Genomic DNA, 12,256 nt, shown 5'->3' with positions numbered 1-12,256 from the left:
GAGAGCGTACAGGTCACAATGGTGGGTAGTGTATGGGGCTTTGGTGACAAAACGGATGGCACTGTGATAGACTGCATCCAGTTTGTTGAGTAGAGTGTTGGAGGATATTTTATAGATGACATCACCGAAGTCGAGGATCGGTAGGATGGTCAGTTTCACGAGGGTATGTTTGGCAGCATGAGTGAAGGATGCTTTGTTGCGATATAGGAAGCCGATTCTAGATTTAATTTTGGATTGGAGATGCTTAATGTGAGTCTGGAAGGAGAGTTTAGAGTCTAACCAGACACCTAGGTATTTGTAGTTGTCCACGTATTCTAAGTCAGAGCCGTCCAGAGTAGTGATGCTGGACGGGCGAGCAGGTGCGGGCAGTGATCGATTGAATAGCATGCATTTAGTTTTACTTGCGTTTAAGAGCAGTTGGAGGCCACGGAAGGAGAGTTGTATGTTATTGAAGCTCGTCTGGAGGGTTGTTAACAGTGTCCAAAGAGGGGCAAGAAGTATACAGAATTGTGTCGTCTGCGTAGAGGTGTATCAGAGAATCACCAGCAGCAAGAGCAACATCATTGATGTATACAGAGAAGAGAGTCGGCCCGAGGATTGAACCCTGTGGCACCCCCATAGAGACTGCCAGAGGTCCGGACAACAGGCCCTCCGATTTGACACATTGAACTCTATCAGAGAAGTAGTTGGTAACCCAGGGGAGGCAATCATTTGAGAAACCAAGGCTGTCGAGTCTGCCAATAAGAATGTGGTGATTGACAGAGTCGAAAGCCTTGGCCAGGTCGATGAATAGGCTACATTACTGACTAGGTATTGGCTATGTAACTGACTAGGAATAGGCTATATGACTGACTAGGCATAGACTATATAACTGACTAGGTATAGGCTATATGACTGACTAGGCACTACTATAAAGCACTACTATAGTGTTATAACACCTGAAAATAACACTGAAAGGAATTGAAAAGGTCACTTCAACATTTCATTTCAAACAACTTGTGCAAGACACTGTCCTGCTGGACTTAGCCTTCAACATTGTCTACAAGGCTAAAGCTCTGAGGGTACGCTATGCCGTGGTGTTCACAGAGAGGTGAGGCCACGCCGTGGTGTTCACAGAGAGGTGAGGCCACGCCGTGGTGTTCACAGAGAGGTGAGGCCACGTCGTGGTGTTCACAGAGAGGTGAGGCCATGCCGTGGTGTTCACAGAGAGGTGAGGCCACGCCGTGGTGTTCACAGAGAGGTGAGGCCACGCCGTGGTGTTCACAGAGAGGTGAGGCCACGCCGTGGTGTTCACAGAGGTGAGGCCACGCCGTGGTGTTCACAGAGGTGAGGCCACGCCGTGGTGTTCACAGAGGTGAGGCCACGCCGTGGTGTTCACAGAGAGGTGAGGCCACGCCGTGGTGTTCACAGAGGTGAGGCCATGCCGTGGTGTTCACAGAGGTGAGGCCACGCCTGTTGTTCACAAGGAGGTGAGGCCACGCCTGGTGTTCACAAGGAGGTGAGGCCATGCCGTGGTGTTCACAAGGAGGTGAGGCCATGCCGTGGTGTTCACAGGGAGGTGAGGCCACGCCGTGGTGTTCACAGAGGTGAGGAAATAAGGACAACATCTCCATCTTGTGGAGAGAAGCAGATCAACAGTACTGTAGAATAAGCTGGCCCATAGGCAAGTCCACTACTATAGGCTAGAAAGCCAGTGTAGGCATTCAGAGTGTTGTCTTCAAAATACAGTGCCTCAGGCTAGCAACAAATTAAGTCTATCCCATGGCTTTAGCTGCAATGCTAAATGCTTGTTTTGGAACTTGGGTGGGATACTAATGGCTGGCAGTTTTGTGTGGCTACTTGCCGAAGGTATCACAAAATTTGGCAACCACTGCATTTTCTCTATATTGGGGACAGGCTATGGACTAGATTTTTCACAAAAGCCTGTATCACAATTTGTTAATCTAAAAATTAAAGACCAATATCCTGATTGTAGTTATTAAATTGATTACCAAAACTAATACATCCAGTAAGTATGCTTCTGACTGTGGGAAGGTCTCACCTGCATACTCCTCGCGTCCTCTCTTCTCTCTCCTCGCCTCCTTCTCAAACTCCATTGGATGAGAGAGCCAGAGGTTCCGCCCAATTTGACCTTCTCCTCCAATGGGGTTTGAGAAGGAGGCGAGGATGAGGATGCGAGGAGAAAGATATTGAGATTTTATCATTTGCGCCTCCTTTATTTCTATAGGAAATTGGTCTTTAATCTCCTTTATTTCTATAAAGGAGGCGCAAATACAAATAGGAAAATCTCAATATCTGCTCTTCGCGAAGTCTGTCACGAGCCTCGGGAGTGATTATATAAACACGGAAGTGAGACTAGACCTCATGGAATGGAAACAAATAGTTACTGCACCGTGTCAACGTGTTGTGACTCAGTCATTTTCGTTTCGTTTTAGCTGTGCACGGTCTTAGTTTACGCGCTTTCTGTTATCTTGAATTAACCGTAATTATTTCTAGTTCAGTTGTAGATTAGTTGAGCACAATGAAATGTATTATTGTTAATGTGATAATGCTATGCATTGTAATGCAGGTGAATTGCGCTTTGGTTTTCGAGAATACGCGCACAGCATATTCTGCGAAGGTGAGTGAAATATCTTAACTTTTAGTCAAATGTTGTTCATTAACCTACTCTATCAATTCATTATGTTTAGTACAGTAACGTAGACTATTCAATATTCTTGCACAGATCTTTGGGTTCTCATGGGAGAACTGCGGTAAGCCAGACGACCCAGCGGTTCTGAAGACCCTAACCCTGTCCCCGGATCCCATCACAGTTCCAGGGGACCTAAAGGCCAGTGCGTCCGGGAACACAACGGTCGAGCTGGCCGCTCCCCTCGCTGTGAGTACTAAGCATGCACCAAGGGTCTCCTCCTCAAATGTTAAAATTAGATATTGAATGCTATTTGATTACTTATAAAGTATACTTGTTTGTTGAAGTTTTTGCTATTAACCAACCATTCGTTTTCGAGGTAGGCATATGGTATTGACTGTCTTTAATATATACATACAGTATATACACTGTGGTCCCAGCTCTCTTCAGGTCATTGACCAGGTCCTGCCGTGTAGTTCTGGGCTGATCCCTCACCTTCCTCATGATCATTGATGCCCCACGAGGTGAGATCTTGCATGGAGCCCCAGACCGAGGGTGATTGACCATCATCTTGAACTTCTTCTATTTTCTTCTATTTTCTAATAATTGCGCCAACAGTTGTTGCCTTCTCACCAAGCTGCTTGCCTATTGTCCTGTAGCCCATCCCAGCCTTGTGCAGGTCTACAATTTTATCCCTGATGTCCTTACACAGCTCTCTGGTCTTGGCCATTGTGGAGAGGTTGGAGTCTGTTTGATTGAGTGTGTGGACAGGTGTCTTTTATACAGGTAACGAGTTCAAACAGGTGCAGTTAATACAGGTAATGAGTGGAGAACAGCAGGGCTTCTTAAAGAAAAACTAACAGATCTGTGAGAGCCGGAATTCTTACTGGTTGGTAGGTGATCAAATACTTATGTCATGCAATAAAATGCAAATGAATTACTTAAAAATCATACAATGTGATTTTCTGGATTTTTGTTTTAGATTCCGTCTCTCACAGTTGAAGTGTACCTATGATAAAAATTACAGACCTCTACATGCTTTGTAAGTAGGAAAATCGGCAAAATCGGCAGTGTATCAAATACTTGTTCTCCCCACTGTACATAGCCACGGGAAGTGAGGGTACTGCAGCACCCCCTGAATAATCAGAATAATAACAAAAACATATTTTAAAAATATATATATATATTTTTTACAAATGTAGTGCACTGGGCCTTTACTAGTCCTGTATAAGCAGAGATATAGACATCTGTAGTGCTTGGCAAAAAAGGTAGTTATATAATTAAGAACACCCCCGCCTCAAACTACTTCCTGTGTCTATGCAGTACATATTTATAAAAATAAAAGTAATTTAGCAGACCCTTTTATCCAGAGCGACTTACAGGAGCAATTAGGGTTAAGTGCCTTGCTCAAGGGCACATCGAGAGATTTTTCACCTAGTTGGTTTGGGGATTCGAACCAACGACCTTTCAGTTACTGGCCCAACGCTCTTAACCACTAGGCAAATATATAGAATGAATAGGCTCTTCGTGGATAAAAATGGTCACAATCAAATCAAGTTTGAAACACTATAGTTCTACTTCCTCCTGAAGTTCTACTTCCTCCTGAAAAACTTACCAACAGTGAATTGAAAGCTATTACTTTGCCATATCAGTCTGTAGGCCTATTCAGCCATGTGATAGCCTATTCCACTTTGCCTGTGTGTGTCAATTGTTGGCTCTGGGTTCTTCTGGGTGGCTAAAGGGTGCTGTGTTGTTAAACAGGTAGAAACTTGGCTGGGGAGGTATGTCTGACTCAAGGATGAGCTTCATGTGAGCAGCTCACCACATAAACGCCTGCTCTGTTACACCGATGGTCCAAATATAGATATAATATACAGTAGACTTCCTGATTCAATGCTCACCCTTAAAAAGCAGAGTTCACAAGAGAAGGGATGGCATTGACAGTGGTATTGGCAATGTTCTGATCAAGAATGCACTAATGTAATAATATTGTTGTATTTTGAACGTTTTTGCAACAGACAGCTTTCACATACTGGACAGTCTGTTGTTCCCAACTCGTATTTAGTTGATGCAATGGAGAAAAGACTGACTTGCCTGTTCTTCCTAGAAATCAATCACATAGATCAGTGTCAGATTTTTCCTTTCTTTCCTACCTATATTTCTTTATAACATCGGTGACATCATTGCAATGGAGGAATAAACCAGTTTCTGCTTTGCTGCAAACAGCTAGGGTGCAGTGTCCAAGTCAAGAATAGCCTGACATTAGGCAAGATTTTTAAAACACTGCCGTACTGGTCCTATTGTCTCCTCTTAGGTAACTTGACCAAGCCTGGCGGTACGTCTGTAAAATAGTTTTATTGACCTATACTTCATTTTTTATAACATCCCAGTTAACATGTGGTATATGGTTTGATATACCACGGCTGTCAGCCAATCAGCATTTAGGGCTCGAACCACCCAGGTTATAACAGCATTTTGTCCATAGGTAAACGTAATTGTGTGATGGCCTACCTTGTGGATAGGCATACTGTTACTGTAGCCTACTGTGTTGATCCAGACATCCCAGTTAACTGGTCCTGGTAACAGTCAAAAGTTTGGACACGCTGACTCATTCAAGGGTTTTTCTTTATTTTTTACTATTTCTACATTGTAGAATAATAGTGAAGACATCAAAACTATGAAATAACACATGGAATCATGTAGTAACCAAAAAAAGTGTTAAACAAATTCTTCAAAGTAGCCACCCTTTGCCTGGATGAGAGCTTTGCACACTCTTGGAATTCTCTCAACCAGCTTCATGAGGTAGTCACCTGGAAAGCTTTTCCAACAGTCTTGAAGGAGTTCCCACATATGCTGAGTACTTGTTAGCTGCTTTTCCTTCACTCTGTGGTCCATCTCATCTCAAACCATCTCAATTAGGTTGAGGTCGGGTGATTGTGGAGGCCAAGTCATCTGATGCAGTACTCCATCACTCTCCTTCTTGGTCAAATAGCCTTTACACAGCCTGGAAGTTCGTTTTGGGTCATTTTCCTGTTAAATCAAAGTATAGTTCCACTAAGCAAAAACCAGATGGGATGGCATATCGCTGCAGAATGCTGGTTAAGTGTGCCTTGAATTCTAAATAAATCACTGACAGTGTCACCAGCAAAGCACCCCCACACCATCGCACCTCCTCCATGCTTCACAGTGGGAACCACACATGCGGGAACCACACACCTACTCTGCGTCTCACAAAGCCACGGCGGTTAGAACCCAAAATTTCACATTTGGACTCATCAGACCAAAGGACAGATTTCCACCGGTCTAATGTCGATTGCTCATGTTTCTTGACCCATCAAGTCTCTTCTTATTGGTGTCCTTTAGTAGTGGTTTCTTTGCAGCAATTCAACCATGAAGGCCTGATTCACGCCGTCTCCTCTGGCTACAATCTGAGGTGCAGTAATTGCTGATTTCTGAGGCTGGTAACTAATGACTTTATCCTCAATAGCAGAGGTAACTCTGGGTCTTCTTTTCCTGTGGCGGTCCTCATGAGAGCCAGTTTCATCATAGCGCTTGATGGTTTTTGCGACTGCACTTGATGAAACGTTCAAAGTTCTTGAAATGTTCCATATTGACTGATTTTCATGTCTTAAGTGATGATGGACTGTCGTTTCTCTTTGCTTATTTGAGCTGTTCTTGACATCATATGGACTTGGTCTCTTACCAAATAGTGCTGTCTTCTGTATACCACCCATACCTTGTCACAACACAACTGATTGGCTCAAATGCATTAAGAAGGAAAGAAATTCCACAAATTAACTTTTAACAAGGCACACCTGTTAATTGAAATGCATTCCAGGTGACTACCTCATGAAGCTGGTTGAGAGAATGCCAAGAGTATGCAAAGCTGTCATCAAGGCAAAGGGTGGTTACTTTGTAGAATCTCAAATATAAAATATATTTTGATTTGTTTAACACTTTTTTGCTTACTACATGACTCCATATGTGTTATTTCATCGTTTTGATTCCTTCACTAGTATTCTATTCCCTTGAATGAGTAGGTGTGTCCAAACGTTTGATTGGTACTGTATTTCTCTCCTCTTAGGTGAACGTGACACTGGAGAAGGAGATGGCAGGGTTCTGGATTGATGTGCCGTGTGTGGAAGAGATCGGGAGCTGCCACTATCCAGACGTCTGTGACCTGCTCAACCAGCTGATACCGCCAGGACAGGACTGTCCTGAACCTCTACACACCTATGGCATCCCCTGCCACTGTCCCTTTAAAGCTGTGAGTTTATTGTTTATGGTTGTGTTCATTAGGGCACAATCATTTGAAACGGTTTTGCAATGACAAATGATCATGGCCATTTCTTATTGGACAAGTCCTGTTAGTCCCTCTATAAGCCTGTCTGTCCATTTTCTTCCGTTTGTTGCCTTTTGAACCCACCCCCAAGGAAGAACCTGTTCCTCCAGTGGTTAATGCTTAGGCTACTTCCCTCTTTCATATTCTGTTCAGTGCAATGTAGTGAATGTCCGTTGATAGCACTCTGAATGATTGGTAACAGAGTGATGTTTGTTGAACAGCAGTTGGCCAAACAACAAAGTAAAAAATAAACGTTCTCTGAATGTTTTGAACATGTGCACTTAACGTTCTGTTGCTCACTACTCATTCTGTTTTTCTCAACAACAACAAAAGTATTCTGTTTACTCAATTCATGTCTATTGGGCTCAAATGACCTATTTTCTGTCTCCTACGGGTGCATACCTTTTCTATACAGTAAAACATGCTTCACTCAAAGGCTGTTTCCCAAATAACACCCTATCCCTAAATATACAGTACTTTGACCAAGGTGCTCTACCCTTGAAAAGAGCCCTATGAGCCTTGGTCATAAGTAGTGCACTATCTAGGGAATAGGATGCCATTTGGGACATAGTGAAAGTGTATTGGTTAACCTCTATTTCCTGTCTGTTCTAAGGGGATGTACACACTACCAGAGTCAGACTTCCACGTCCCTCACATTGACCTGCCCTATTGGCTGACCAACGGACACTATAGGGTACAGGGAGTGCTGGGAGCTATGGGAAAAGAACTGGGCTGCCTCAAAATCACCTTTGCTGTCCACTCTAATAACTAAATGACCTTCTCTTTCCACTCTAATTAAATGGTGGACACGGGGAACATAATGTGCCATTCAGTGAGCTGCTATACTGAACCTTTTGTCTTCTTGATTCTCAAGGGAACTTCTGCGCTCCTCTCTTCTCATCTCATCAAACTGACAATTGAGAACGGGGCCTGTATAGACAAAGTCTTTTTGAGTAGGAGTACTGATCGGTTTTACCTTTACAATCGTAATGAATAGGAGGGTGGACCTGATCCTAGATCAGCACTCTGAGATACTTTGTGGATACTGGCCCTGTACCAAATGAGCAGTAACTGAGCTGCTACTGTAGTTTAGGACACAAATCACTTTCAGGTCAAACCGTTTGCGTGATTTGCATGGCTACGTACTGGCTTCCTACTGTACTGCTATGAACTTGTCATCGCCTGTTTGATTATTTTTCAGAATGTTTTACACTGTCTTTTTTTATACAGAATGAATTTGATTAGATTCCTTGTCGAGGGTGAATGGCTGTGGGTATGCTTCTATTGCTCATTGGCTTCTACCCTGGGTAAGGTGCTGGTCACATGACTAGGAGTTTTTATTGTGCCATAGTCGTTTCAGATGACTCTTACTGTGTCATTTGTTTTTGGTTCTATGGATTGTAATGCTACTTCCTGTTGCTAGTGGTGACACTTGTGATTTTAGAACCCCTGGGAATATGTTGTTCTTCCTGTTGATTTGTGTATTGATCTGTTGTTTTCTGAAGGTGTTTTTATTGTTGACATATTCAAAGTGCCTAAGTAGACCTGCTGGAATTGAGGTCTACGAATCAAGTGCGACTGTGTGATGTTTCAAAGGGATTAATACAGGCAATCAATTCCCTCCTTATAATACCAAACGCCTAATCCTATTCTATAACCAGTTCTTCAATCAAAATTCAAATGAAATGGTAATCAAGTATTGAAGTTTTTAGGAATCAACATGAAAAATTGCGCCTTGATTATTTAGAAATGACAATACTACTGTAACAAATCAGCATTGCTTGCCAATATTTCACTGTAAAAGCCTTCTTTTAAATAAAGTAATATCCAATATGTTGGTAAATCTTTGTTTTCTGAAATTTATGACTGTATTTTTCAATTGTGATTTGAACTTCTGCAGTTTCACAGGATGGCCACAAGATGGCACTGGTGGTTAAATGTTGATGACATGACATTGGGTCATGGGAGATTGAGACTTATTCCTGGCTCCAGTCTACCAACTTTGGTATTTTCTTGAAAAGATGCCATGCAAATTATGTGGAGTTCTGAAGTACTGTAATTTGATTACTTACTTTAACATTATGGTGCAAGTTTGGGCTCCCGAGTGGCACAGCGGTCTAAGGCACTGCATCTCAGTGCTAGAGGCGTCACTACAGACCCTGGTTCGATTCCAGGCTGTATCACAACCGGACGTGATTGGGAGTCCCATTAGGGCTGCGCACAACTGGCCCAGTGTCGTTAGGGTTTGGCCGGGGTAGGCCGTCATTGTAAATAAGAATTTGTTCTTAACTGACTTGCCTAGTTAAATATAAAAATGGGTTATGTTATGGATATCTCAGTACTAATCTGTCTGATGTGTTGACCAGCCGGTCTGCAGATGGATACACTGTCCTCCTAGTACAATGCTGCTCAGTCCAGATGACTCTTCTCAAATTGACAACATTTTCCTCTTTCCTGATTGTCCAGGGTGTACTTCAATTCACTTTACACTAACAGATGTCCAGGTGCTCTGTAGTGTCTCTCTCTGTCTTTGTCTCTCAGCCAGGCTCATCTCAGTAGGGCTTGCTATATCCACTCACTCCTTTAGGCCTCAGCCAGGCTATCTCAACAGGGCTTGCTGTAGCTCTGAGTGGTCCTGGAGAGATACTGGCTGTGTAGACTTTTGTTACAGCTCCGCAATCACACATCTGATTCAACTAAAGATCCAGACTGAAGATCATGATCAGTTGATTATGTGATAGCTGTGTTAGTGATGGGCAGGAACCAAAGCCTGCACACCTCAGTAACTCTCCTCCAGGACTGGAGCTAGCTGGGGAACCCTGGAACACCCTGTCATATAGCCTGAAAGTGTGTTCTCTACTCTCTCCTCTCCACCCACCTGCTGCAGATTGATCCAGGGCCAAGATACAGTCGAGTACAATCATTTACCCCCCCTAGCTAACAATCAGATATATTTTACAGGCCTGTTATTGAACTGTAAAAAGTGTGTCTCTCAATCACCTCTACCTGGTGCTGGACGATACAGGTTATGTAAATGCAGCGGTGGATAGATTGCTGGTGTTGGTGTTAAATCTCTGAGGAGGGACAGCTACCCTCCTGATGTCTGGTCCTCCTACCCTGCTGATGTCTGGTCCTCCTATCCTGCTGATGTCTGGTCCTCCTACCCTGCTGATGTCTGGTCTTTCTACCCTGCTGATGTCTGGTCCTCCTACCCTGCTGATGTCTGGTCCTACTACCCTGCTGATGTCTGGTCCTCCTACCCTCCTGATGTCTGGTCCTCCTACCCTCCTGATGTCTGGTCCTCCTACCCTGCTGATGTCTGGTCCTCCTACCCTCCTGATGTCTGGTCCTCCTACCCTGCTGATGTCTGGTCCTACTACCCTGCTGATGTCTGGTCCTCCTACCCTCCTGATGTCTGGTCCTCCTACCCTCCTGATGTCTGGTCCTCCTACCCTGCTGATGTCTGGTCCTCCTACCCTCCTGATGTCTGGTCCTCCTACCCTCCTGATGTCTGGTCTTTCTACCCTGCTGCCCCGCGTTCCGTGCCTCGGCTTTATGAGGGTTTATTATATCCAAGACCTTTATGCCTTGACAATCACACACTGTTTATTCTAGGGCTGGGGCATGCTTTTCCCTTTATGTCCTGACAATCACACTCTGTTTATTCTAGGGCTGGGGCATGCCTTTCCCTTTATGTCCCGACAATCACACACTGTTTATTCTAGGGCTGGGGCATGCTTTTCCAAATACCAAGTGCTATAGTCATACACTATACTGCTGATCACTTCAAAGACAATGTCTATTAGGCTACAGTAGACTACTTCAAAAATCCAAATATTTGGTGTAAAACTATTGAATTCATTGTATTTGTGAATAGGGGATTTTAAACCCTAATAAGTGTTCATACATGGTGGATATGGATTTTCACATATCAAATCAAACTTTATTAGTCACATGCTCCGAATACAACAAGTGTAGACTTTACCGTGAAATGCTTACTTACAAGCCCTTAACCAACAGTGCAGTTCAAGTGTATCACATAAACTTTTACACAAAGGAGAAAATGTATTCTGTGAGTCGGTGTGAAACTTAAGTATCCAGCATGCATAAACAGTTATTGGCTCTTACGTTAAAAAACACCCTGTTCACACATACTATAAACTAGATAGTCTTAGTCTACTGTTCATTCTATAACTGGTAGTCTTTCCCTTAATACACCCGGTCTTCAAAGTGATCAGCACTGTAGCATAGGATTATAGGGTTGGTATTAAAAAATGCATGACCCTATAATCTTATCTTTCCTTTCCACCATCACTTTGAGAGAGTCAAAATGTCCTATCCTAGTGACTAGTAACGAAAAGGAAGGATGTGGCCTCTCTCTTTCCAGCGTTCCAGTGTACATTGAGGCCCTCTTTCTCAGATAAATGATTAGGCCTACCGACGACAATGACCCTTCCAGATGATCTCTGTGTTTAGTCAGATTGTGTTGAATAAATGTTAGAATGACAATGACATATTGTTTATCCTGTAGAAAGCATTGCAAACTCGACATTGCATCCGACAGCTTGTCACTCTGATTGCAACCAAGGGAATTACATGGCCCTGTACACACTTACGTTGTGCAACTGATCTGCAACACATTTGGCACAATGGTTGTAATACAACAGAGTTTTTTTTCTGCACAACAATAATCACACAAGCACTGTGGAGACACCACACAATGGTTGTGTAAACGTTTTTAGATAGACAAACTCTCTGTTGTATCACAAAAAAATATCAGTTGTGTCACAACCATTGTTACAAATGTGTTGCAGATCAGTTGTATAACCGGAGTGTGTACTGGGCCTATAGGTCCAGTGGTAACTGAGACACTGCAGCTGCTACTGCTATGGAAAGTTTCACTGTTCACACACAGTTCTCAATGAACAACTGCTCTATATTTTCATGTGGGATTAGAGCTCACTAACCTATATATAAATAGACAGGGTTTTGACAAAAAAAATGAAAGTGTTAGGGATTCCACGGATGATCTGGCCCTAGTACTGTAGAGGTACCACATCTATGGTCTGGCCTTTAGTACTGTAGAGGTGACACATCTATGCTTAGTATAAACTTAGCAGAGACCAAGGCCAAAAATAGACTCAGTGTTTCAGTGAACTCATTGCCTGGTGAAGAAGACAGCTGGTGTGTCAGAGTAAAGAACGACACTGAAATACATTGTTCTGTAGTCTTTTGTTTATATATTTTTTGTCTTCTATTTTGAAAGAGACTGTCTCTATTGTTTA

The 12,256-nt window shown here is 43.1% G+C and overlaps 1 protein-coding gene across 1 annotated transcript; it reads left to right on the top strand.

Moving 5' to 3' along the window:
- The first annotated feature begins 2,176 nt into the window (after positions 1-2,176).
- LOC139574795 (ganglioside GM2 activator-like) lies at positions 2,177-8,814 on the top strand. The gene is made up of 4 exons (XM_071399679.1): positions 2,177-2,620; positions 2,726-2,878; positions 6,714-6,896; positions 7,585-8,814. Exons 1-4 carry the CDS (start codon positions 2,522-2,524, stop codon positions 7,741-7,743), a joined length of 594 nt encoding a protein of 197 aa, XP_071255780.1. The 5' UTR covers positions 2,177-2,521; the 3' UTR covers positions 7,744-8,814.
- The last annotated feature ends 3,442 nt before the right edge of the window (positions 8,815-12,256 follow it).

The sequence above is a fragment of the Salvelinus alpinus genome, chromosome 4, assembly GCF_045679555.1.
Source record: "Salvelinus alpinus chromosome 4, SLU_Salpinus.1, whole genome shotgun sequence".
Lineage (NCBI taxonomy): Eukaryota > Metazoa > Chordata > Actinopteri > Salmoniformes > Salmonidae > Salvelinus > Salvelinus alpinus.
The sequence above is the reverse complement of the archived record's forward strand: the minus strand, read 5'-3'. Positions and strand labels throughout refer to the sequence as shown.

Bases quoted from the DNA above. Each gene is read 5' to 3' on its own strand.
- LOC139574795 (XM_071399679.1), top strand. From the start codon at position 2,522: ATGAAATGTATTATTGTTAATGTGATAATGCTATGCATTGTAATGCAG. The intron at 2,621-2,725 runs GTGAGTGAAATA...ATTCTTGCACAG, and splicing joins GCACAGCATATTCTGCGAAG to ATCTTTGGGTTCTCATGGGA. The intron at 6,897-7,584 runs GTGAGTTTATTG...GTCTGTTCTAAG, and splicing joins GCCACTGTCCCTTTAAAGCT to GGGATGTACACACTACCAGA.